The sequence below is a fragment of a genome, unplaced genomic scaffold (assembly GCF_019419815.1).
Source record: "Pyrus x bretschneideri cultivar Hongxiangsu unplaced genomic scaffold, Pyrus_bretschneideri_v1 Contig13, whole genome shotgun sequence".
NCBI lineage: Eukaryota > Viridiplantae > Streptophyta > Magnoliopsida > Rosales > Rosaceae > Pyrus > Pyrus x bretschneideri.
In genome coordinates, this window is record NW_025999424.1 from 4,619,737 (window position 1) to 4,640,060 (window position 20,324).

At 37.6% G+C, this 20,324-nt stretch overlaps 4 protein-coding genes across 6 annotated transcripts; 3 read left to right on the forward strand and 1 right to left on the reverse strand.

The window, feature by feature from the left end:
- Window positions 1-2,149: 2,149 nt before the first annotated feature.
- Window positions 2,150-6,617, forward strand: LOC103962691 (probable 2,3-bisphosphoglycerate-independent phosphoglycerate mutase). 2 transcript variants are annotated; one of them, XM_048579058.1, is made up of 7 exons: window positions 2,150-2,449; window positions 2,544-2,663; window positions 4,066-4,528; window positions 4,696-4,841; window positions 5,022-5,298; window positions 5,438-5,710; window positions 5,961-6,617. In XM_048579058.1, exons 3-7 carry the CDS (start codon window positions 4,220-4,222, stop codon window positions 6,438-6,440), a joined length of 1,485 nt encoding a protein of 494 aa, XP_048435015.1. In that variant the 5' UTR covers window positions 2,150-2,449; window positions 2,544-2,663; window positions 4,066-4,219; the 3' UTR covers window positions 6,441-6,617. The 2 variants fall into 2 exon arrangements, with proteins under 2 accessions (XP_048435015.1, XP_009373714.2); XM_009375439.3 differs by having other exon boundaries at window positions 2,544-2,620.
- A 974-nt stretch (window positions 6,618-7,591) lies between these two features.
- Window positions 7,592-9,551, reverse strand: LOC103960302 (protein translation factor SUI1 homolog). Its single transcript, XM_009372756.3, has 5 exons — window positions 9,387-9,551; window positions 8,967-9,051; window positions 8,122-8,327; window positions 7,977-8,030; window positions 7,592-7,843 (listed from the first exon to the last, which is right to left on the reverse strand). Exons 2-5 carry the CDS (start codon window positions 9,001-9,003, stop codon window positions 7,799-7,801), a joined length of 342 nt encoding a protein of 113 aa, XP_009371031.1. The 5' UTR covers window positions 9,004-9,051; window positions 9,387-9,551; the 3' UTR covers window positions 7,592-7,798.
- A 2,619-nt stretch (window positions 9,552-12,170) lies between these two features.
- LOC103962689 (tryptophan synthase beta chain 2) lies at window positions 12,171-15,157 on the forward strand. 2 transcript variants are annotated; one of them, XM_009375436.3, is made up of 6 exons: window positions 12,171-12,404; window positions 12,779-13,106; window positions 13,204-13,420; window positions 13,630-14,167; window positions 14,253-14,351; window positions 14,618-15,157. In XM_009375436.3, exons 1-6 carry the CDS (start codon window positions 12,335-12,337, stop codon window positions 14,872-14,874), a joined length of 1,509 nt encoding a protein of 502 aa, XP_009373711.2. In that variant the 5' UTR covers window positions 12,171-12,334; the 3' UTR covers window positions 14,875-15,157. The 2 variants fall into 2 exon arrangements, with proteins under 2 accessions (XP_009373711.2, XP_048435014.1); XM_048579057.1 differs by lacking the exon at window positions 12,171-12,404 and adding an exon at window positions 12,444-12,582.
- A 1,258-nt stretch (window positions 15,158-16,415) lies between these two features.
- On the forward strand, window positions 16,416-19,409 carry LOC103962688 (protein FLX-like 2). The gene is given in 6 exon segments (XM_009375435.3): window positions 16,416-16,581; window positions 16,803-17,392; window positions 17,500-17,645; window positions 17,754-17,851; window positions 18,639-18,671; window positions 18,674-19,409. Coding segments are annotated over 5 exon segments (1,284 nt in total). The 5' UTR covers window positions 16,416-16,581; window positions 16,803-16,847; the 3' UTR covers window positions 19,136-19,409.
- The last annotated feature ends 915 nt before the right edge of the window (window positions 19,410-20,324 follow it).

Sequence of the window (20,324 nt, forward strand, 5' to 3'; positions counted from 1 at the left end):
TCAAGTAATTATCAAGTTCTAAGTAGTAAATAAATAATATCGGGACAGAATATCACACAAACAAACATTGTTTATCGACAAAAAGATAGAGCCTATATACAAACATTGTCTTAGTAACTAACTCAAAATAGAAATTCACAAAAAAGAAAACTCAAAAATATAAATTGAAGTTGGAATTTTCTTTTAGGATGGAATGCACATAGATCATTGTCAAGTTGAAAGCGCATACATAATTGGCCAAATAGAAAGTGCATACATTGGCTTCTCTTTACAAGTTTCTTAAAAAATAGCAAATTCAAACCTAAGTAAAGATAACATGGGAATTCAAAACAAATTTTTCTGCTTCCCTTCAAATATTCCCCTTCCAAAAGTAGAAATTGATAAATCTACAAGCAACGGAAATTGCATTCATATGAAGGAGGCAACTAGAACACCGGCTAGCAAAATGCTTGGAATGACAATCGATGATTTCCCATCAAGACTAACGTAAAGGCCACAAGAAAAGACATTCATCATGATGGCGATAGATAAAAAGAGGGTGAAAAGGCCTATTATCATTTTTGTGGGCAAGGATTTGTGGAAATCATCTTGTGAATAATGTGACGTGAAAATGCCTAAAAACATGATAACCGAGGTTATTGAAGAAAAAACCGAGATTGCATTTGAAAGTATAAAAGTTGTGAATACCTTAGGAAGACATGTAAGACTTGTCTTTTCATCATTTCCACCAAGAATTGTGAATGTTGTAGTAAACATTATGGTGACATTAAGAGCACCTATAACTGTACAAGAAGTTATTGTTTCCTTCATTAACTTCTCTGCCTCTTTCTCCAATTCTTTGTGATTCTCTGTAAATATTTTTGGTGGTGTCTTATTATCTATGTTTGTAGATTTACAATCTTTGGAATCTGCAATACTCTCCATCCCCTGCATTTTTTGCGACAAAATTATTTATGGACGTGACTTTGGAATCTTTATCTCTTCATATAAATCGTTGAAATTTTGTTGTTTGAGACACCACATAACCCAAAGTCAATAGTTAAGCACATAGGATGACATTACAATACATAGTTAAATAATAATATTTCCCTTTTTAATTTCAATTTTTCCATGTTATGCTTCTGCATGTCGACAAATTTCTGTTTTTATTTTTTATTTTTAAAGAGAGTAATTTATGCATTCTCTCTCTTCTTTTTTTTTTTTTTAATTTGAAATTGAATAAATAAACTAACAAAAACATGTGAATGAGCAGAAAAAATGTGAGTAAAATTATAGTCCCAAAAATATATAGAAACGACATATAGGCAAAATATTTCATAAATATAAGCGTATATAAATAGATAAACAGATAAATAGTCACCTTAAACCATTGTAGTTCTATTTGCATTTGCAAAGCTGCACCTTGAATGTGATCAATTGGTGACAATGGAGTAATCCTTGCTACCATGTGTAGCATATTATTGAGAATGCGATCTTTATTCCCCACTATTCCTTTTAGTTCATCCAATTGATTGAGGCCATATTTATCTTGTTCTTGGAGCAACTCACATGTTAGATTGTAAACATTATACTGACGGCATTCAGCGGCAATTTAAAACAGGCTCTGACATTTTTTGTTCCTAACTCTAAATATGGGATATGAAGAATGTCTAAGCAGGTGAGTAATATACTTCGCATACGCTCATTATGCTGTCACGCATAGTGCTTCTTTCAATTTCTCTATTTGATAATTACTCATATCTGTTTTGTTCCTCACTGCTTTACACATAATAGGTAAAAACTGATAGACCCTCTCATGCACCAATTTCATCTTATATATACGATTGATTCTTAAGTTCATTAAAAATTTATTTAAAAATAATATTGACTATTAATAAAACTATCATTAAAAAAAAAATTCAATTAACAATATAAATGTGTATGTGGCCCACCCAAAAGTGTCCGGAGATTCGTCCCTAGTTTTCGGAATAAACCCATTCCTGCATTACAAGTCAAATTCGATCAAAACACACCAAAAAAAAAAAAAAAAAAAAAAGGAGAATTACAAGTAACACCATTTCCCTCCCATCAGTTATTTTTCCATTAGCTGAAGGATTTTTACCATTAGTTGAATTTTACCTTATGCTGTCGGTCTTATTACCTTTATTTTTCATTTCCATTTTAATTTATTTCCCTTCCTTTCCTTTTCTTTTTGTCGCTTTCTCTCTCTCTCCTCCCTCCCGTACCTCTCACTCCCTCACTTCCCTTTCACGCTACAACAACAGCGCCGCCGTCCACCGGTCACCAACGACCGTCAAATTCTACCTTCACAATCCTCTTTCCGTCCTCTTTTCAAACCCCAAGATAGTTTCTACAAATTCGTTGCCGAATTTCCTCGATTTCAGATATAAGAAAGGGTGACCGCGGGATTTCCGGCTAATCCTGCCGAAATTGGAGCTCGACCCAAGAGGTAAAAATGATCCACTCCTCGTGGGATGTCCTCCAATCGAAAATCAAAGCTTTAATTTTGAATTTTAATTCCATTTTGTGTATGCATATGGAAGATTGGGGAGGAGGAAGGTGAATCAAGGTTGTTTCCAAGATCGACCGAGAAGAATGGAAGGTTGTGGGTGAAATAAAGGTGAAATCCGAGAAAAATCCTTATTCTATTTCGGTTTTAAAGGGTACTATAATCTGCCCATTTAGTTTATGTTTTGTGGTTTAAGAATTTTGCTAATTCAATGTGACCATACTTAAATTGCATTGCATGACTCTAGCTAACATTCTATCTGCTGATATCATGAATACAACCCTAAGTAGGAAATATGGAATAAAGATGTTGATATATTTTTGTAGTAGCATTGGCATGGCATTAACAAAAACCAAATTGGATAGCAGACATGTAAATTACCTGAGTAGATGAGATGATGCCTTTTATTATCTTTTTGTTCTGCGTGAGGCCCTTGATCAACATTTATATGACTATCCTTGTAGATGGAAGGGAGTGGTTTTATGCGTATACCTATCAAGATAAGAATACAAGCCCAATCATTAATTCAATGAAATATTCCTCTCAAGCAAGATTTTGACTTTCGGTTGTGTTTGTCGTGTTCGTATCGTTTTTGTGTGAAACGGTCTAAACTCTGTTAACTTAATGGGTTTTTAAATGTTCTAACAAATCGAGGTAATGTTTGGGCAAGTAAATTAATATTTCAGCAATCTTGATATTCAGAATCATGACAATTTAACAAAAATTTTAGTAAAAATTAAACTAAAGATAAAGAATATCAAGATTGTCATGATTTAATTAAAGTTGAGGAACCATTGCTACAATTAACTTTAGATTCTATTCGTGTTTCACTAAGCTCCCATATTTTGCTTTCAAGTTCAAACCTTTATCCAAATGGAGGAGAATAAAGTGGCAGAGAGTAAGTGAGCTTCCGCCACAACCAATTTGCTCTGCAAATTTCTCAGTGAAATCTGAATCACAAAAAAAAAGCAATAATCTTTCTCTGGGCTTCTTCTTCTAGTTAGTGGGGCCCAATCAAAATTGCCATTGAATCAATCTCAGAGGTAAAACAATTAAATTCTTGTTGTTTTGCATTATTGCATGCACTTATTGATTTGTTTCTGATTCCCTTATTAATATTATTATTGATTTATAATCATTTTTTTATTATGTTTAGAGCTTTGGATTGATAGGAGATGGTATTTATTAACTGCTTGATCAAATTTTTGAAGCTCTAGTTGTATCTGGAGAGATCAATTGGATTGTGGAGAATTGGGTAAATTTTGTGCTCATGTTTTATTTTACCAGTGCCAACCAGCTTAAAAATGGTTTCTTGTTGCATTTCTTTATCTTTAGCTTGACTAAAATTTATGTTAAATTGTCATGATTCTGAATATCAAGACTGGTGAAATCTTAATTTACTTGCCCAAACATTACCTTGATTTGTTAGAACAGTTTCGACCTCGATGTATTTAGAGCTAACTTGTTAGTAGGGAATACCACTGCCATTTCCATTTTTTTTAGACACGGTGTAGAAATTTTTGTAATGGTGCTTCTTCTGGTATATTTGGTTGCAGAGGTGGGAACGTCTAGTGATTCTGGTCTTTAGCGGAATTGGACCGCAACGAAAGCAGGAGCAAATAAACAAATCGAAAGCAGTTTTACTTTGTTCCTTGTACATTGTCAAATCTTTCCCTTTGTGTAAAACGAGTGTGTAGCATATTAGTAGACATGGGTCATTCTCAGCAGCCAAAAAGAAGAGTGGCATTTTTGTTGATTGATGGTGTGGGAGACGTGTCAATACCAAGGTTTGGGTTTAAGACTCCTCTTCAGGCAGCAAAAGTACCCAATTTGGATGCCATTGCATCTGCTGGAGTTAGCGGTCTGATGGACCCTGTTGAAGTTGGTTTGGGTTGTGGAAGTGACACAGCTCACCTTTCTCTATTGGGTTATGACCCTAGGGTATATTATCGTGGCCGAGGCGCATTTGAGTCCATGGGTGCTGGTTTGGCAATGTCGCCTGGTGATATTGCATTTAAGGTGAGTATGTATGTTTCTTTGTAAAATGGTATCGATGTTATAATTGTTTTCACATTATGATCCTGGATGAGCTGCTTCAAAACTTTCAACATTTTCCTTTGGTTCTGTTATTTCTGGAAGACCAGGCTGTTTCCCATATTAATCGTTGCTATTTTGTTTATCTTTAGTCTAATTTTGCAACCTTGGATGAAAAAACTGGAATAGTCATCAGTAGGAGGGCTGACAGACACTTTGAGGAAGAAGGGCCCATACTGTGTGCAGCACTTGATGGAATGAAGCTGCCGTCTTATCCCGAATATGAAGTCAGAGTCAGGTGCAAATGTTCATTATAAATGCTGTCGGGTTCTTGTTTACTTGCTTCTATAAACACACCTCCGTTATGAGAAAGTGGATTATTTATCAAAATCGTCCTACAACTTAATTCTTTCTAATGCTTATGCTTGAAAACTTTTAATGCCGTAGATTCAAACTGACAAAGAATCATTTGCTACAGGTATGCAACAGAACATAGATGTGGAGTGGTTGTAAAAGGACCAAGGCTAAGTGGAAATATATCAGGAACAGATCCATTGAAGGACAACCGTTTACTTTTGCAAGCTGAAGCTCTAGACGGCACTGATGAGGCAAGGCACACAGCTAAAGTTGTTAACGAGTTATCCAAGGAAATATCACGTATTCTTGTTGCTCATCCACTGAATGCAAAGCGGGCTGCTGAAGGGAAGAACATAGCTAATCTTGTCCTTTTACGAGGTTGTGGTATTCGGATTGAGGTTTGTTGTCTCAAACCTTACTTGATTTATTCAAGGAAATATAACCCTGAGCCTAGGAGAAATGTTGGTCGTCCAAGACCTCAACCCTTAAGCTTACATTTATGTCTATATTTCTTCATTTCTACATCACATGTTTCAGGTTCCTCCCTTTGAGAAAAAACACGGGTTACGACCTTGCATGGTAGCTCCCACAAAAATCATTGCTGGACTGGGCTTATCTCTTGGCATTGATATCCTAGAAGCTCCTGGAGCAACCGGAGACTACCGAACACTTCTAACCTCCAAAGCAACTGCGATAGCTAAGGCACTCTCAGCTCCTCTACAGTCTTGCCCCAATGTGTTTGTACCAGGGGAAGATGAGCACAAACCAGGCCAACCAGATGGCTACGATTTTGGGTTCCTTCACGTTAAGGTCAATAATGTTCTCAGATTCTTCTACTCTTTGTTTTTCTACCTTGTCACATGCAACTATTGTTCCTGCCTACTGAAGCATTTGCATCATAAATAATTACTTTACTGAAATTACATGGTAAATTGATGGCAAGAAAATGATTGTTTGTCTGTAATTTTTTAATGTCCGATGGTTTGCTTCTTTAGTTTCTGGTCAGGTAGTTCACTTTCATTAATGGAAAAGGAAATCTCTGTTTTGTTTTGCATCGCAGGCTATTGATGATGCGGGCCACGACAAGGCAACCCTCTTCAAAGTGAAAGCAATGGAAGCCGTAGATCGAGCTCTAGGGCAGCTGGCCAGGCTTCTTTGGGAGGCCGAATCAACTGGAAATTTTGAGTACTTTCTTTGCATCACTGGAGACCACTCTACCCCAGTTGAATATGGAGACCACAGCTTTGAGCCAGTTCCATTCACAATATGTTCGTTGAAAGATTTTGTGGGTGTTGTAGGCGCAGAAACCATTTTGGGAAGCTCTCTTGATCCATTTCCTCTTCCAACTGTAAAAGATGGTGAACAACTTACCGAAGATGTGAAGATGGAACAAGGGGAGAGAATCAAACAGCCTCAAGCTTACAGTGGCGATTCGGTTTTTGAGTTTAACGAGATAGCTGCAGCGAGGGGATGTCTTGGGCGTTTCCCCGGTGGAGAGATGATGGGTGTAATAAAGAAGTATCTTGAGCTAAGTGCATGAGCTGCTCTAGTTGGAAAGTTGTACTTCCATATTTAGCACTAATTGTGTGCCCTAATAAGGTTTATCTTAATTGGAAAATGGTTACCAATTACAGTTTGAATTTGAAAGCTCCTTCTGTTTTACGAGAATTAAGTCACAATGTACAGTACGGTAATGATTTTCACACTCCATTTTTCACTCTATGTGTTCGTTTCTGTTTTTCTAGCCCTTAGATTGAAAAAAGAGGGGAGCGGAGAAGAAGAAAACGGGATTGTGAAAATCACGACCCTTGAAATAAGTTGGTGCCAAGGGTTTTCCTTTTTGACTTCTTTCATCTGTGCATGTATTAAAAGCACTAAAATTTAAAGTGAGTTGTATTACAAATATGGCACCAAACAACTTCATTCCTTAATTCGTAAGGAAAAAAGTCGATTAAATTTGAAAAGCCACTCATAACTCACAGACACACAAAGATGTGTATGTGACAAGGCCCTTTTCCACTCTTTCCATTCATCCACTTGATGCTATTACAGATGAAGATGCAGAAGCACACGACGCGTCTTGCTGGGGCTTATGCAAGCGCAGAAAGGTGTCGAAACTGCCGTACCCACAAGACAAGATACTGACCATCGTTTACACGTCGGAGTTTCAAGAAGCAACGAAGATTAAGGTCTGTTTCGTCCCGCTTTGTCCCAGCTCTCGAGCAATGGTGGGAAGAGATCTACTCTTGTGGGAAGGTTAACCATGAAGGGAACGTTGTGAATGTGAGCGTAGACGTGCAAAGGGAAGTGGCTCTGGTATCGCCGTGCAAGTCGCAAAGGATGATATGAACGGGCGTACCGGGTTCACCTGGTTCAAAGCTCGTAATCCATACGGCCAGAAAGTGGTTAGCGTAGGCTTGAGCTCGGCAATTGTTGAAAATATGAGATGGGTGCTGGAGGCAGAAGCGAGGATTAGTGGGGGTGATGAAACGGATGTCAGAGTAGAGAAGGCAGACGAGATCACAAGTGCAAACGGGTGGAGGAAGTTTGGGTGCTTTGTGTTGGTGGGGAGCTTCCCCTTGCGGAGACGAAAAGTCGGTGGATCATCGCATGTATTCTCTTTACTGTTCGGCTGAAGGATGTAAATTTCCAACGCCAAGAAACTAATCTAGTGGAATTCAAGCAATGGAATGAAGGACGAAGTACAAAGTTACGATATTTTCAAAACCACGAACAGAATTTGTCATACATTCCATAACGACAACACATTACACAGGTACTTGAAAATTATAACAAACCGAAAAACACACTGCGCATCTCAAACTTAGATGCGATAATATGCAAATAACAAGGACTCCGATGATAGACAGGATTGTGCAGAGACTTGAACGAAGCAGCTCAGAAACCGTGAATCTTGATGTGGTCCTTCTTCACAATGCCAGCCTGTAGAAAAGATAAAAAGAAACTGAGAAACGATACTTATAATAATTAAGCAAACAGATTAATAACCTGTCGGATAACCTGTCGAATCGACCTATAGAACATTTAACATTATTATTAAGTGGAGGGTGACTACCTGGACTAGGAAGGCAGATACGTTCTTTCGTTGATCACCTTGAAGTTGAATGACCTGCATATGACCAACGATACAGTACTTAGAATACAATTACAGAATGCTATCGGACAATATTACGTTATCGGTTTAACAATTAAACACGCACCTGCCCTTGCTCTGGATCCTGGACAACTGTACCATTGCAACAAAATTCCTTCTTAAGGTCCTTGAGGATTTTGTTGTAGCTAAATTCCTTCTTCAGTCCCTGCACGGTTGTCAGGCTTTTCCTACCGTTTCTTTGCTGAACACGAATGTGTACATAATCTTTTGTCCCAGCACCTGAATCCTCAGCATTTGCCTCAGCAAACGGATCTATAAAAATATCAACATTCAAATTAGATTTAATCAGATTTCATAGTGCATAAACCGGACACGTGATCCAATGTCTGATGGCTTCATGGTCATAGAAATTGTAACCAATCCAAATATTTAGTTTTTCAAAACAACCATTTTGGGTTAGTTTGGTTCGGTTTCTTTGGTGGATCAGGCTAGTTGTGCTGTTGAATAGTACTTGTTGACTTAGGCATTGACATGGATTAAAAACCAGTGCGCATCCACAGAAGCATTTCAATCACGTTTTACAGTGCAAAAACCAGAAACTGAACCGATGTCCGATTCACTCATGTTCACAAAAATGATACCTAACCAAACCATTTAGTGTCAGAAAACAACCAATTTCAGGGCAGTTTGGCTTGGTTTCTTAAGATGGATGAGATACGTTGGGATGCTGAACAACTCCAGCGGAAACTAAACATCGCATCGAAACTACATCTACCAAATACACCGGCCTAAAAAATTGGAATCTTTAAAAACGATAATTATGCATCTATGCATCAAAGTCTTCAATCACTAAACCACATAATCTTAAACGAATTTGAATACGGTATCGAGCAAGTGCAGCACGCATACAAACATATACGAATGCCTTCTCCAACGAAAAATTAAACATACCGAATGCAGTAGGAATTTGTACGTCGAGCTCAGACATGAACCTTGGCTATTGACTAAGAAGGCCTTGCAACCAGAAATCTTATACCTGGATCACACAAAATTGAAAATCTCAAATTGTCATCCTCGCAAAAGCACCTCAAGAATAAAATTTAATTAAAACTCGAATCTTTTTGCAAGTAATTTAATAAAAATGACTCCTTTTTCCAAATTAATCTGCAGAAATTAATGATTAAATATCCTAAATAACAAATTGGGTTCTTTGTCAGAATCAAACTTTATCTTACAACAATTCCGTTCAAAAAACAAAAGCCCTAAACTTTGGATCGTAAATATTAAAAAGATTTGAGATTCAATCATCAAAACCCTAACCAAGATGAAAACACAATCCCTAAACATCGTCGGAATAAAAGGGCGAATTACCTGATCAGACGATTAGGAATTGGAATTGGGTAGGTGGTGACAGCAAAACCCCTAACTTCAAAGCTGGATGAGGTTTGATTCTCTGTCCGCCTCTCTCTCTCTCTCTCTCTCTCTCTCTCTAATTGAAAGCTGTTTGGGAAGTGGGAACAAAGAAAAGTGAATGGAAAATTGGGGAGGTAAAGGTGGGGCCTACTTGGTTGGGTCGGTTGCGCGCTAACTTCACGTTTTTCTTTTAGCGTATATATTTCGTACGTTGTCGGCTAAATAGCATCTCCAATAAAAGCCCTAAAATCATTTTAAATTCTATTTTAAAGAGTTAAATTAAAACCTTTATCTTCATAAAGAAGAATGGCTTTTAAATTACCAAAAACATTTTTTTGTGAACTTATTTTTAAAATAAATCTTGAGTGAAGATGCAAGTGAAATTTGAAAAAGATTTGAAGTGCTTCTTACAAGAAGCATCACTTATGTTCTTTTGGAACACAAAACATTTTTTTTAAAAGTGTTTTCAATCACTCGCTGAAGTGATACAATGCAGCCTCGTATGCAGCACAAAACAACACAAAGTAAAAAAAAAAAACTAACTAATCCGATAATGGAACCATCAACCAACAAGTCTTCATGATGAGGACAAAACCACTTATGGAGAGATTTATAGCAGTCATAAGAAGACGAAACGCCATAAATCATACCAGGTAAGGCGGCTTAGTCATGATATTGGCGGAGTAGCGCACAACTACAATGGAAAACGAGCAGTAGGATATGGCTTAGACCTGCCACAACCATAAATCCTAACCTAAATCACAAGTAAAGCTAAAAATAAGAGGTTATATTATGGGTCTAGGAAGAAGCTCCAATAAAAATTGGAGGGTTGTCAGAAAAAAAAAAAAAAAAAAAAAAAACGGTGGGAAAGAGAGGGGAAGTTGAGCGCCCGGGGTACTGGTGAAAAAGATGAGATGTACATATGGGGTTAGGCGGAGGTGCAAGAGACATGGGGGGCAGAGGGAAAAAAAAGGGTCACTGGTTAAGGGAGGAGAAAGAGATGCAACAGAAACGTATGAGTGCAGGGTGAAATTGAAGAAGGAGATGACGGGAAGAGAAAAGGGGTGGAGGAGGCTGCCGTCGACCCCAAGCCAGAGCAAGGAGCCCGTGACTGCAGCGAGAAAGCTAAGTTTTGGGTTTGAGGTGAGAGGATAAGGTCTGCACCCTAGGAGGAGTACCCGAATACGAGCCCTTATACAATGGGGTCGTCAGATCGGATAAATTGAACAACATAAAAAAACATAAATTAATAAGAGATGTGTGAAAAGTAAAAAATGATGTGTGAATAGCACATCCTTATACAATAACAAAGTGAGCAATTACTCTTCAAATTTATGGAGTCGCTATTTTATTGCTAAATGTTAAAAAATTAATTAAACTTAATGATAGATCCATGAACCAGGGAGAAAAGGAAGAGAAAGAATGTGTTTCTTAAAAAGAGTAATGTCAGAGATACCAAAGTTTTAATCAAAATTTTGTAAAGCAAATAATATGGTTGTTGATGATTGAATTATTAGTCAAGTGCTGATTAACGTGCTTATTTTCCATTTATGATACATAATTTGGTTTACAAATTTGGCCTCTCTTACATTTTTGTTTTTAAGAATAATATTAAAGAGACCAAAATTTTAAACCAAATGATATGTAACCAATAAAAATAAGCACGTTAATTGACACTTAGTTAATAATCCAATAATCTATAACCACACCATTTGATTTGCAAATTTGGTTTCCCTAACATTACTCTTTTTTTAAGGGTAATGCTAAGGAGACCAATTTCGAAACTAAATTTTGGAAACCAAATGTTGTGGTCGTTAATGATGGAATTATTACTTAAATGTTGATTAACGTGTTTATTTTCTATTGGTGATACATCATTTGGTTTGCAAATTTAGTTTAAAATTTTAGTTTTCCTAACATTATTAATAATAAAAAATATGCAAAGTTTGTTTATATAGAGAGTACTCTTAGAGATAAAAAGTTAAGCAGAAAGTTAAACAGAGTAGCTAAAATAATTCTTTTAACATTGTTCTAGTTTAAGAAAAATTTAGAGCTTCTCTTGAAGATGCTCTAAGATCAAGTGTGTGTGTGTGTGTGAGAGAGTAGGGTAGAATTTCAATGCACCCACATGAAATTTGAGTTTTTTTTTAATTTATTTATTAACAAATAATACTATTTACATTAAAAAAAAGATAAATTTAATTTCACAATAAACTAGTAATAATATGGTTCAATTATGTATACATGTGGCATTTTATTACAGTGGTGAAAATGTATTGAACTTTTGCATGATAGTGTGGGTTTAAACTCTATCGTTAATTAATCTAATATTTAATCTAACAAAATCTAACGTTTGACAAAATAATAAAAAAAACTATTCATAACGACTTGGAAAATTAGAAAAGGTGGCCTTTTTCGAAACTCAAAAAACTATTCCCGACGTATTGGAAAATTAAAAAAGGTGCCCTTTTTCGGATAATGATCCCCGTTGGATCCTTACCCTAGAGATTTCGTGATCTCATTCGTTCATCATATATCATGCGGTCAAAAATCATTTCAAAATATAAAATTAAATTTAAATAATATTTAACGAAAACTGATTGCATGATATACGATAAACGGATGAGATCACTTGAACCCTAAAAAAAGGATCCGGCTTTTCCGCCTTTTTCTTACAAGAAGCCGGGCGGCGCCTTCCAACGTCAAAGTCAAATTTAATTCATACAACCAAGGCTATTATTATATTCTTCCACTACCTGCAAAAAAAAAAAAAAAAAAAAATTGGACTTTATGTTTTTCAATCTCCCGAATTTCTGAGTCAAAACCCTAATCTCAATCCTCCTAATGTTCTCACTACTTTTACTTCAGTGTTTGCATAGCTAAGATTCCTGAACTTCCAGGAAAGTATGGCCACTCAAAGTCTCTTCACTGCAAATTCAATTCACACTAAACCTTCATCATCCCCACACACTAAAGGTAAACTCTTGAGTACTTTTGGTTTCTGGGATTCGAATTTCAGCTGATTTTCAACTACTTGATTGATAAACAAAAGTTATGGCTGCTAAAAATTAATCTGAAGTTATGTTACTGCTGAAAATATGGAATCTTTGCATGGATTTGTGGAAAAATCATATATTGGATCGGTGATTCGACTGTATGAAGATTATTTTTTGTAGAAACGATATTCGACTTTTATGCTTATACAACGCACGCTTTATGACTAATCAAACATAAAAATGGAATGAGCTAAATTTCATCGACCTTTCAGCGGTTGAGTTAACTCTAGTGTTATTAACGATGTTTCAGTATTGCTTCCTTGGTATTTCCTCTAACTACTTGTATTTCTTCAGTTGAGAAGAAATGGCTTGGATTTATTGCACTTGATAGAAAGCCTATGCATCTGAGGCTTTCAAATGGCTGTAGAGCAAGAGCATCTCTCAATGCCGATTCGAAGTCAGTTGAAATCCCTCGACAGTGGTATAACTTGATTGCAGACCTTCCTGTAAAACCACCTCCTCCATTGCATCCCAAGACTTTTGAACCGATTAAACCTGAAGATCTGTCTCCACTATTTCCCGATGAGTTGATTAAGCAGGAGGCAAGCAACGAAAGATTCATAGATATCCCAGATGAAGTTCGTGATGTATACAAGCTTTGGCGCCCATCACCTCTCATTAGGTTTGTTGAGCTAGCATGCCTAACAACTTCGTTTTTTCTGTAACTTATTCTTCCTGTAAAATTGTTGGAAGTGTCTTATCATTTCAGTTGTATATAGGGCCAAGAGGTTGGAGAAGCTTCTTGACACACCCGCCAGAATTTACTACAAGTATGAAGGTGTCAGCCCGGCTGGATCACACAAGCCCAACTCTGCAGTTCCACAAGTGTGGTATAATGCACAAGAAGGAATCAAGAAGATCGTGACAGAAACGGGAGCTGGCCAATGGGGAAGTGCTTTGGCTTTTGCTTGCACCTTATTTGACGTTGAGTGTGAGGTAACAAAACCTTAACCTTTAAATTGCCTTTTTGCATACTCACACACCGAAGCACGCATATGAATTTTATGATGCCACTCACATTATTCTTGCCTGGCGTCAAAATTGGTTCAAGCAAAACATATTGAGTTATGCCATACTTCTCTGCCAAAACATTAGTTTTCATCATTATAATTCATGCATGTCTCACTTATTCTAAGTATTTATAGGTGTGGCAAGTGCGTGCATCTTTTGATCAGAAACCATATCGCAGATTGATGATGCAAACTTGGGGTGCAAAGGTATACCCATCTCCATCCACCCTGACCGAAGCAGGTAGAAAAATCCTTCAAATGGATCCATCCAGCCCTGGAAGTTTGGGAATAGCTATTTCTGAAGCCGTGGAGATTGCAGCTATGAATGGTGATACTAAATACTGTCTAGGAAGTGTTCTCAACCATGTTTTGCTTCACCAGACAGTAATAGGAGAGGAGTGTCTAAAACAAATGGAGGCGATAGGTGAAGTCCCGGATGTTATCATAGGATGTACTGGTGGAGGATCCAATTTTGCAGGGCTCAGTTTCCCATTCATCAGGGAGAAGCTGAAAGGGAAAATGAACCCTGTAATTAGAGCAGTTGAACCTGCAGCATGTCCTTCGTTAACTAAAGGCGTATACGCATATGATTATGGCGATACAGCGGGGATGACTCCACTAATGAAGATGCATACGCTTGGGCACGACTTCATCCCTGACCCAATTCATGCTGGTAATTACTTACTGGCTCTCTCAGAGCTTTATCAACTCATTGAAATTTACTTCTTCATGTTCAACATTGCCTATTTATTAAACAGGGGGATTGCGCTATCATGGTATGTCACCGTTAATTTCACACGTCTACGAACTGGGTTACATGGAAGCAATTTCAATTCCCCAGATTGAGTGCTTTCAAGGTAATTTAACTTTACTTTCCATGGTATAAGAACTAACTTTGGAGCTATGAATATGGAAAGTGATTGTTGCACACCCCTTTCTCCTCACGTAACTTCTTGGTATTTATTGCGTTCGGATTGAATACTGAAGAACAACAAAGGGACATGGATGTTTAAAAGGAGAAAAAGATTGTGCGGAAATCACTTCCCATGAATATATGCTTGGCGTGTCGTAGTGAAGTTATAGAATTGGATTATGGTTCAAACTTTTGTGTGTTCCATTGCAGGTGCTATAAAATTTGCTAGAACCGAAGGATTGATACCAGCGCCAGAGCCAACACATGCCATAGCTGCCACCATCAGGGAAGCTCAGAAATGTCGAGAGACCGGAGAAGCCAAAGTGATTCTCACAGCAATGTGTGGGCATGGACATTTTGATTTGCCAGCTTATGAGAAGTATCTGCAAGGAAATCTGGTGGATTTGTCATTTGAAGAGGAGAAGATTCAAGCATCATTGGCTAGTGTTCCTAAAGTAGGTGGCTGAGGCTACCAACAAGTAAAAATCCTGCATTGGATGTAATTTGGCATGCATCGAATGTTGTTAACAACGAGGGAACTTCAAACTTTTTTTATTATTGAAAAGAGAAGGATAAATGTTTCCAAAAAAAAAAAAAAAAAAAAAAAAAAAGAAGGATAACTTGTCACGTACAATATATGTATCAGATCTCATCAAACTGGAGGATATTCGAACTTCAAACTTCTTCCAGTATTTTTCTTTTCAAGAGGTATTTATCAATTTACTCCCTAAACTTGTAAGGATTGGTCAATTTCCTCTTTTAACTTTAATTTTGACCAATTTCCCCCCTCAACTCTTATAAATAGTCAATTTCTCCCCTTAACTTTAATTTTGGCCAATTTCCCTCTCAATTCTCATAATTAGTTAATTTACACCCTACTATTAATTTTTTTAATTTTTCATCTATTCTTCCGTTAAGTAGATATCAGTATTATTGCCTTTAAAGGACGAAAAAGTCATTTTCCATACACCTTCTATCTTCTTCCTTTTCTTCGAACTTTTTCTTGTTCTTCCTTTTCTCCAAGCTGAGCCCGTGACAGCTGCCAACGCCTCCCTCCTCCGCTGTTTGCAGCCCAGTCCATTTGATATGCTGCTTTTGCAGTTTGCAGCTGCCCACACCCCGTTGCCTCCTCCCTCTACCTCATCTACCTCTGTTAAGGTGTAGGGAAACCTACTTAACGGGAAAATGACAGTAGGGTACAAATTGAATTTTTTTTGCCCTTTAAAGGCAGTCATGCAGATACCTACTTAATGGAAGAATAGATAGAAAATTAAAAAAATTAAGAATAGAGTGCAAATTGACTAATTATGAGAGTTGAGAGGGAGAATTGACTAATTATGAGAGTTGAGGTGGAAAATTGGGCAAAATTAAAGTTAAGGGAGAAAATTAACCAATGATCATAAATTCAAAAGGTAAATTGATGAATACCTCTTTTTTCAGTATCAATACTAGATTTGATCAAACTTGAGAATATTTTGAACTACTGTAACTTGTAAACAAAGAAATTTGCTTTTCAGTGCAATGGGTGTGCACTGGCTCAACTTACTGACTCCACATCTGACAGAGGACTAAAATTTTATAGTGGGAATCATTTGAAGCCCATTGGACCATCTAACAATTTTGGGAAGATAATTTGTCCCTTCAAATTTAGGGTAGGCTTTTTATTTTAATTTTTTGTTGATCAAGTGTGCAAGAAAAATTGGGTAGAATTTTCGCCCTTCTATTCTCATCCCTTTTGTTCCTTTCCTCTTCCATATTATTTTTTATCTCATTATTTTTATAAAAAAAAAATTAATATAAGACGTTGACGTGATTAAATCGTAACTGTTTAAATAAGAGGAAAATGAATGAAGGAAATATTAGAATAGGAGGGAATCATTCTTCCAAAAAAATACAATGTTTTTCACACGTATTTTCCCTTTGCACGTAATCTTGTTAACTTTTGAGTATTGTTTTTGCACTAATTTATTCTATTTCAGGGACAAAATTAAAAAAAAAAAAAGCTGTGAAAAGTAAAAGGGGTGCTAAAAAAAAGTTGCACAGGAGGTGATCTTCGCTTCTTGCTTCGTATAATCATTCTCTCTCTACTCTCTCACTAGGGCAGAGCAACAGAGCACGAAAGGCACTTCAATTTTCGCCACAGAAGACCAAATTTTCTGTCAACCATTCATCAAGTAAGTATCACTTTCCCACTGGTTAATTTTTTCTTTCCCCAAATTTTCTCGAAAGCCAATCACTTTTAGGTCTGAATCGGAAACTTCACTTTGGGCGTGAGATTGGACGGATTCGAAATCAAGATCGATAACAGAAAGAAACCCGATTGTTGAAGCAAACCAATTTTATAAATTCAAAGCAAAATGTTTGCGATTCTCATTGTGTGGTTTTGATTGTGCAGAAAAGTTTGTAATTTGTTAGGAAAGTTAGGGTGAATTCGGGAAAAATGGGAAGCAAAGGTCGAATTCCGCCGGCTCACATGCGTCGGCCGCTCTCCGGACCGGACCCATTTGGCCCGGGGATGCGGCCGCCCCATGGCGCCTATCCTCCGTTTGATATGTTGCCTCCTCCACAAGTTATGGAGCAGAAGCTGGCTGCACAACATGTGGAGATGCAGAGGCTTGTGGTGGAGAACCAGAGGCTCGCCGCCACCCACGGAAACCTGAGGCAAGAGCTGGCGGGTGCCCAACATGAGTTGCAGATATTACATGCCCAGATAGGAGCTATCAAGTCTGAGAGAGAACAGCAGATGAGTAGCCTTGTAGATAGTATAGCTAAGATGGAAGCTGACCTGAAGTCGGCTGAGCCTGTTAAGGCGGAGCTACAGAACTCTCGAGCCGAGGCCCAGAGCTTGGTTGTTTCGAGGCAAGAACTCATCACCAAAGTGCAACAACTCGGGCAGGATCTTCAGAGGACTCATGCAGATGTGCAGCAGATTCCAGCTTTGGTTGCACAGCTTGATGGACTGAGGCAGGAATATCAGCTATGCAGGTTCGTGCTTATGTTCTATGTTTTTGTAACTTCAAACTTCAATGCTTGTTGCGTATTTTCCGTTTTGAAAAACCGTTCGACATTTTCTGTTGGTTGGAATTGTGCAGGGATACATATGACTATGAAAAGAGATTATACAGCAGCCACCTTGAATCACTTCAGGTCATGGAGAAGAACTATGTTACCATGGCTAGGGAGGTGGAAAAGCTCCGAGCAGAGTTACTGAATAATTCTAATGTTGATCGTAGAACTGGTAAATTTACTTCATTTTGTATTCGAGGACATTTGGATACCCTTGTTTATTGTTTACCTTGACCTTTAAATGCATTGTGGTTGGCTTCTCTGCGGCAATGAAATGTAGGTGCCCCATATTATGGAACCCCGGGAAATAATGAGAACGAGGCTACTGGGCAGGCTATGGGACAAAATGCTTTTGAAGATAGCTATGGTGTTCAACAGGTATGCGATCTTTCCACATCTTGCCTTTTGTTAGCTTTTCATCTTATTCTTTTCGTTTATCCCTTACCATGTTAGTTGTTGAAGTCCCAGTTGTTTCAACTGGGATTGGCTGTTTGCAAGAGTATAGTGTGTGTTGGTGACATCAATGGCTTATTTGTCCACATGCTATTAACACAAGACTACTGCTTACCAATCAAAATAGATTATCATTATGTCAATACCACTGAAGCCTTTATGAAAATACTTCAAGCTCAGTTTTTCATTTTATGAATCATTAGTGCATGGATGCTAGAAATTGTGACAGTGGTTGTCAAAAATCTTTTATTTTTGCTTGCATTTTTCCCCAAAGTTATTCCTTGCCAGAAAGTAAATTAGAGTTAAAAGTATCTTTAGGAAAAGAATACGCAGGTGACAATCATACTGTGTTTTACCACTCCCTTTCTATTGGAACACCAATACAACTTCAAATTAGCCGCAAAAATCAAATATTAAATTCAGTTCTGTATATCCATAGCCTTCGCTCTCTCAAAGCCAAACTGATAAGAATTTTGGTTGGGAATCTCGGTTGCACGTAACTTGAGTAAAATTAGTACTATAGTAGGTGATTTGAAAAATAATCAAGGTATGGCCTGTAAAACCTTGTTGAATGTGGCTGCTGATAAACTCTTAAGAAGTCTTGCTGTCCTGCTCAAATCATATGTTTTCAGTTGAAACATATTTTCCTCACTGCCTCTAGAGTGATGCAAATGAATACTTATACGCTGTTCCACTGTATAATGTATATCAGGGACGTGTCCCCTTCCCTCCTGCTACGGCTGCGGCTGCGCTGTTGCTGCTGGTGCTGGCGGTGCTGCTGCCACAGGGACTCCTCCATTAGTTGGAGCTCAATCTGGACCTCTTGCAAGGACTGGTTATGATGCACCAAGAGGGCCTGGTTATGATCCTTCAGGAGGACCTGCTCATGATGCACAGAGAGGACCTGCTTATGATTCACAGAGAGGGCCTGCTTATGATCCACAGAGAGGACCCGCTTATGACGCACAGAGACCTGGATATGATGTACAGAGACCGGGTTATGAAGTGCAAAGAGTGCCTGGTTATGATCCAACCCGGGGTGTCAACTATGATACACAGTCTAGAGCTGCTGGTGGTGGTCCTCAAGGACATATGCCCACAGGCAATGTGCATTATGGTTCTGCAACAACACCACCAGCTCGTGGTGGGAGTGGGTACGAGGCACCACCACCTCGAGGACTGGGAGGGGGAAACCCTGTTCGAAGATGAGCTCAAGTCATCGAACCAAAAAATTCTCCAGAAATAGGGTAGTAGTTAGGATATCCAAAATTTCTCAAAATTTCCTCTGAATCTCCAATCATCTGCTACCTTGAATAACATGTATTTGTTGGGGCCTTTTCTGGTCTTCGGCTTTTTTCTTCGATTTTTCGTTTATGGTTGGGGAACAAAAATTAACCGGGGTATTCTGCCATTAGTTGTGACACAGGCAACCGGATACGGTTTGTATTAGATATTCAAATGAGAAGAAAGATGTTTGCAGTCACACCTTAGTCTTTCCAGTTTCTACAATCATTCATGTTTGAGCAACTAAATTGGATCCAAACGAGAAGGGGAGCACAGATACTGCATGAAATCAAATGTACGTTAATGCCAAAAAGGGAAGTCAAATGTATAACAGAACTCTGTTTTTCCGAGCCATATACCACAAATATGGGTTAGGTCAGCTTGCCACGATAGTGTTTGGACCACCTTCCACCGGGGTTCAAATCGCTCACTCCCATAGATCGGGCTTCCGGCTATTGATGGCCAGTGACATGGTTAATTGCTTAAAGCCTAAAAAACACTATAAGATCTATCAAAATTCTTCACTTTTTAAAATAATTTAAAACCAAATCTCTGTTAAATACAGAGTCTTATGTACTACTATAAAATCTTGAATAAATACAATTAAATTTCTGTGCAGTTTTATAAACTTCTCAAAAATTTTAAATGAATATTCATGAACTTCTTAAAAATCTTGATTAAATACCTCATAATTTAAAAACTCTTTTAAAAGATTTTTGTTTTTTTTATTAGCACCCCATATAATGTTGAATGCATCATGCATTAAAGTTTAATATTAAATGACTTGTGTACCTTATTATGCAATGACAAATTTGACTTTATTAGGTTTTAAATATTAAAAAAAAGTTCTAAATAAACCACAAATCACTTTTAACGTATTATTTATTTTCTTCAACTATCAAAACCCTTCCACCCAGCATTGTTGAAGAAAACCCTAACTAACGAACCTACAAACATGTTGATTGAGAAAAATTATTTTTGACAAATGAAACACAAAATCAATATTTTTGAAAACTTCACATGAGGTAAACCAAGAGAGTGCGACATGCGAGTATCATTTAGAGAATGCATCCCAAAGAAAGACAATTATTGGCGGATATGACATATTGAAATA

What these genes read in the sequence shown, in the direction of transcription:
- LOC103962691 (XM_048579058.1), top strand. Translation starts at nt 4,220, where the DNA reads ATGGGTCATTCTCAGCAGCCAAAAAGAAGAGTGGCATTTTTGTTGATT. An exon ending in GTTGTGGTATTCGGATTGAG is followed by an intron (nt 5,299 to 5,437) that starts GTTTGTTGTCTC and finishes CACATGTTTCAG; the next exon opens with GTTCCTCCCTTTGAGAAAAA. An exon ending in TTGGGTTCCTTCACGTTAAG is followed by an intron (nt 5,711 to 5,960) that starts GTCAATAATGTT and finishes TTTGCATCGCAG; the next exon opens with GCTATTGATGATGCGGGCCA.
- LOC103962689 (XM_009375436.3), top strand. Translation starts at nt 12,335, where the DNA reads ATGGCCACTCAAAGTCTCTTCACTGCAAATTCAATTCACACTAAACCT. An exon ending in CGCCCATCACCTCTCATTAG is followed by an intron (nt 13,107 to 13,203) that starts GTTTGTTGAGCT and finishes AGTTGTATATAG; the next exon opens with GGCCAAGAGGTTGGAGAAGC. An exon ending in CCAGATTGAGTGCTTTCAAG is followed by an intron (nt 14,352 to 14,617) that starts GTAATTTAACTT and finishes GTTCCATTGCAG; the next exon opens with GTGCTATAAAATTTGCTAGA.
- LOC103960302 (XM_009372756.3), bottom strand. Translation starts at nt 9,003, where the DNA reads ATGTCTGAGCTCGACGTACAAATTCCTACTGCATTCG. An exon ending in ACAAATTCCTACTGCATTCG is followed by an intron (nt 8,328 to 8,966) that starts GTATGTTTAATT and finishes ATATTTTTATAG; the next exon opens with ATCCGTTTGCTGAGGCAAAT. An exon ending in TATCTGCCTTCCTAGTCCAG is followed by an intron (nt 7,844 to 7,976) that starts GTAGTCACCCTC and finishes TCTTTTCTACAG; the next exon opens with GCTGGCATTGTGAAGAAGGA.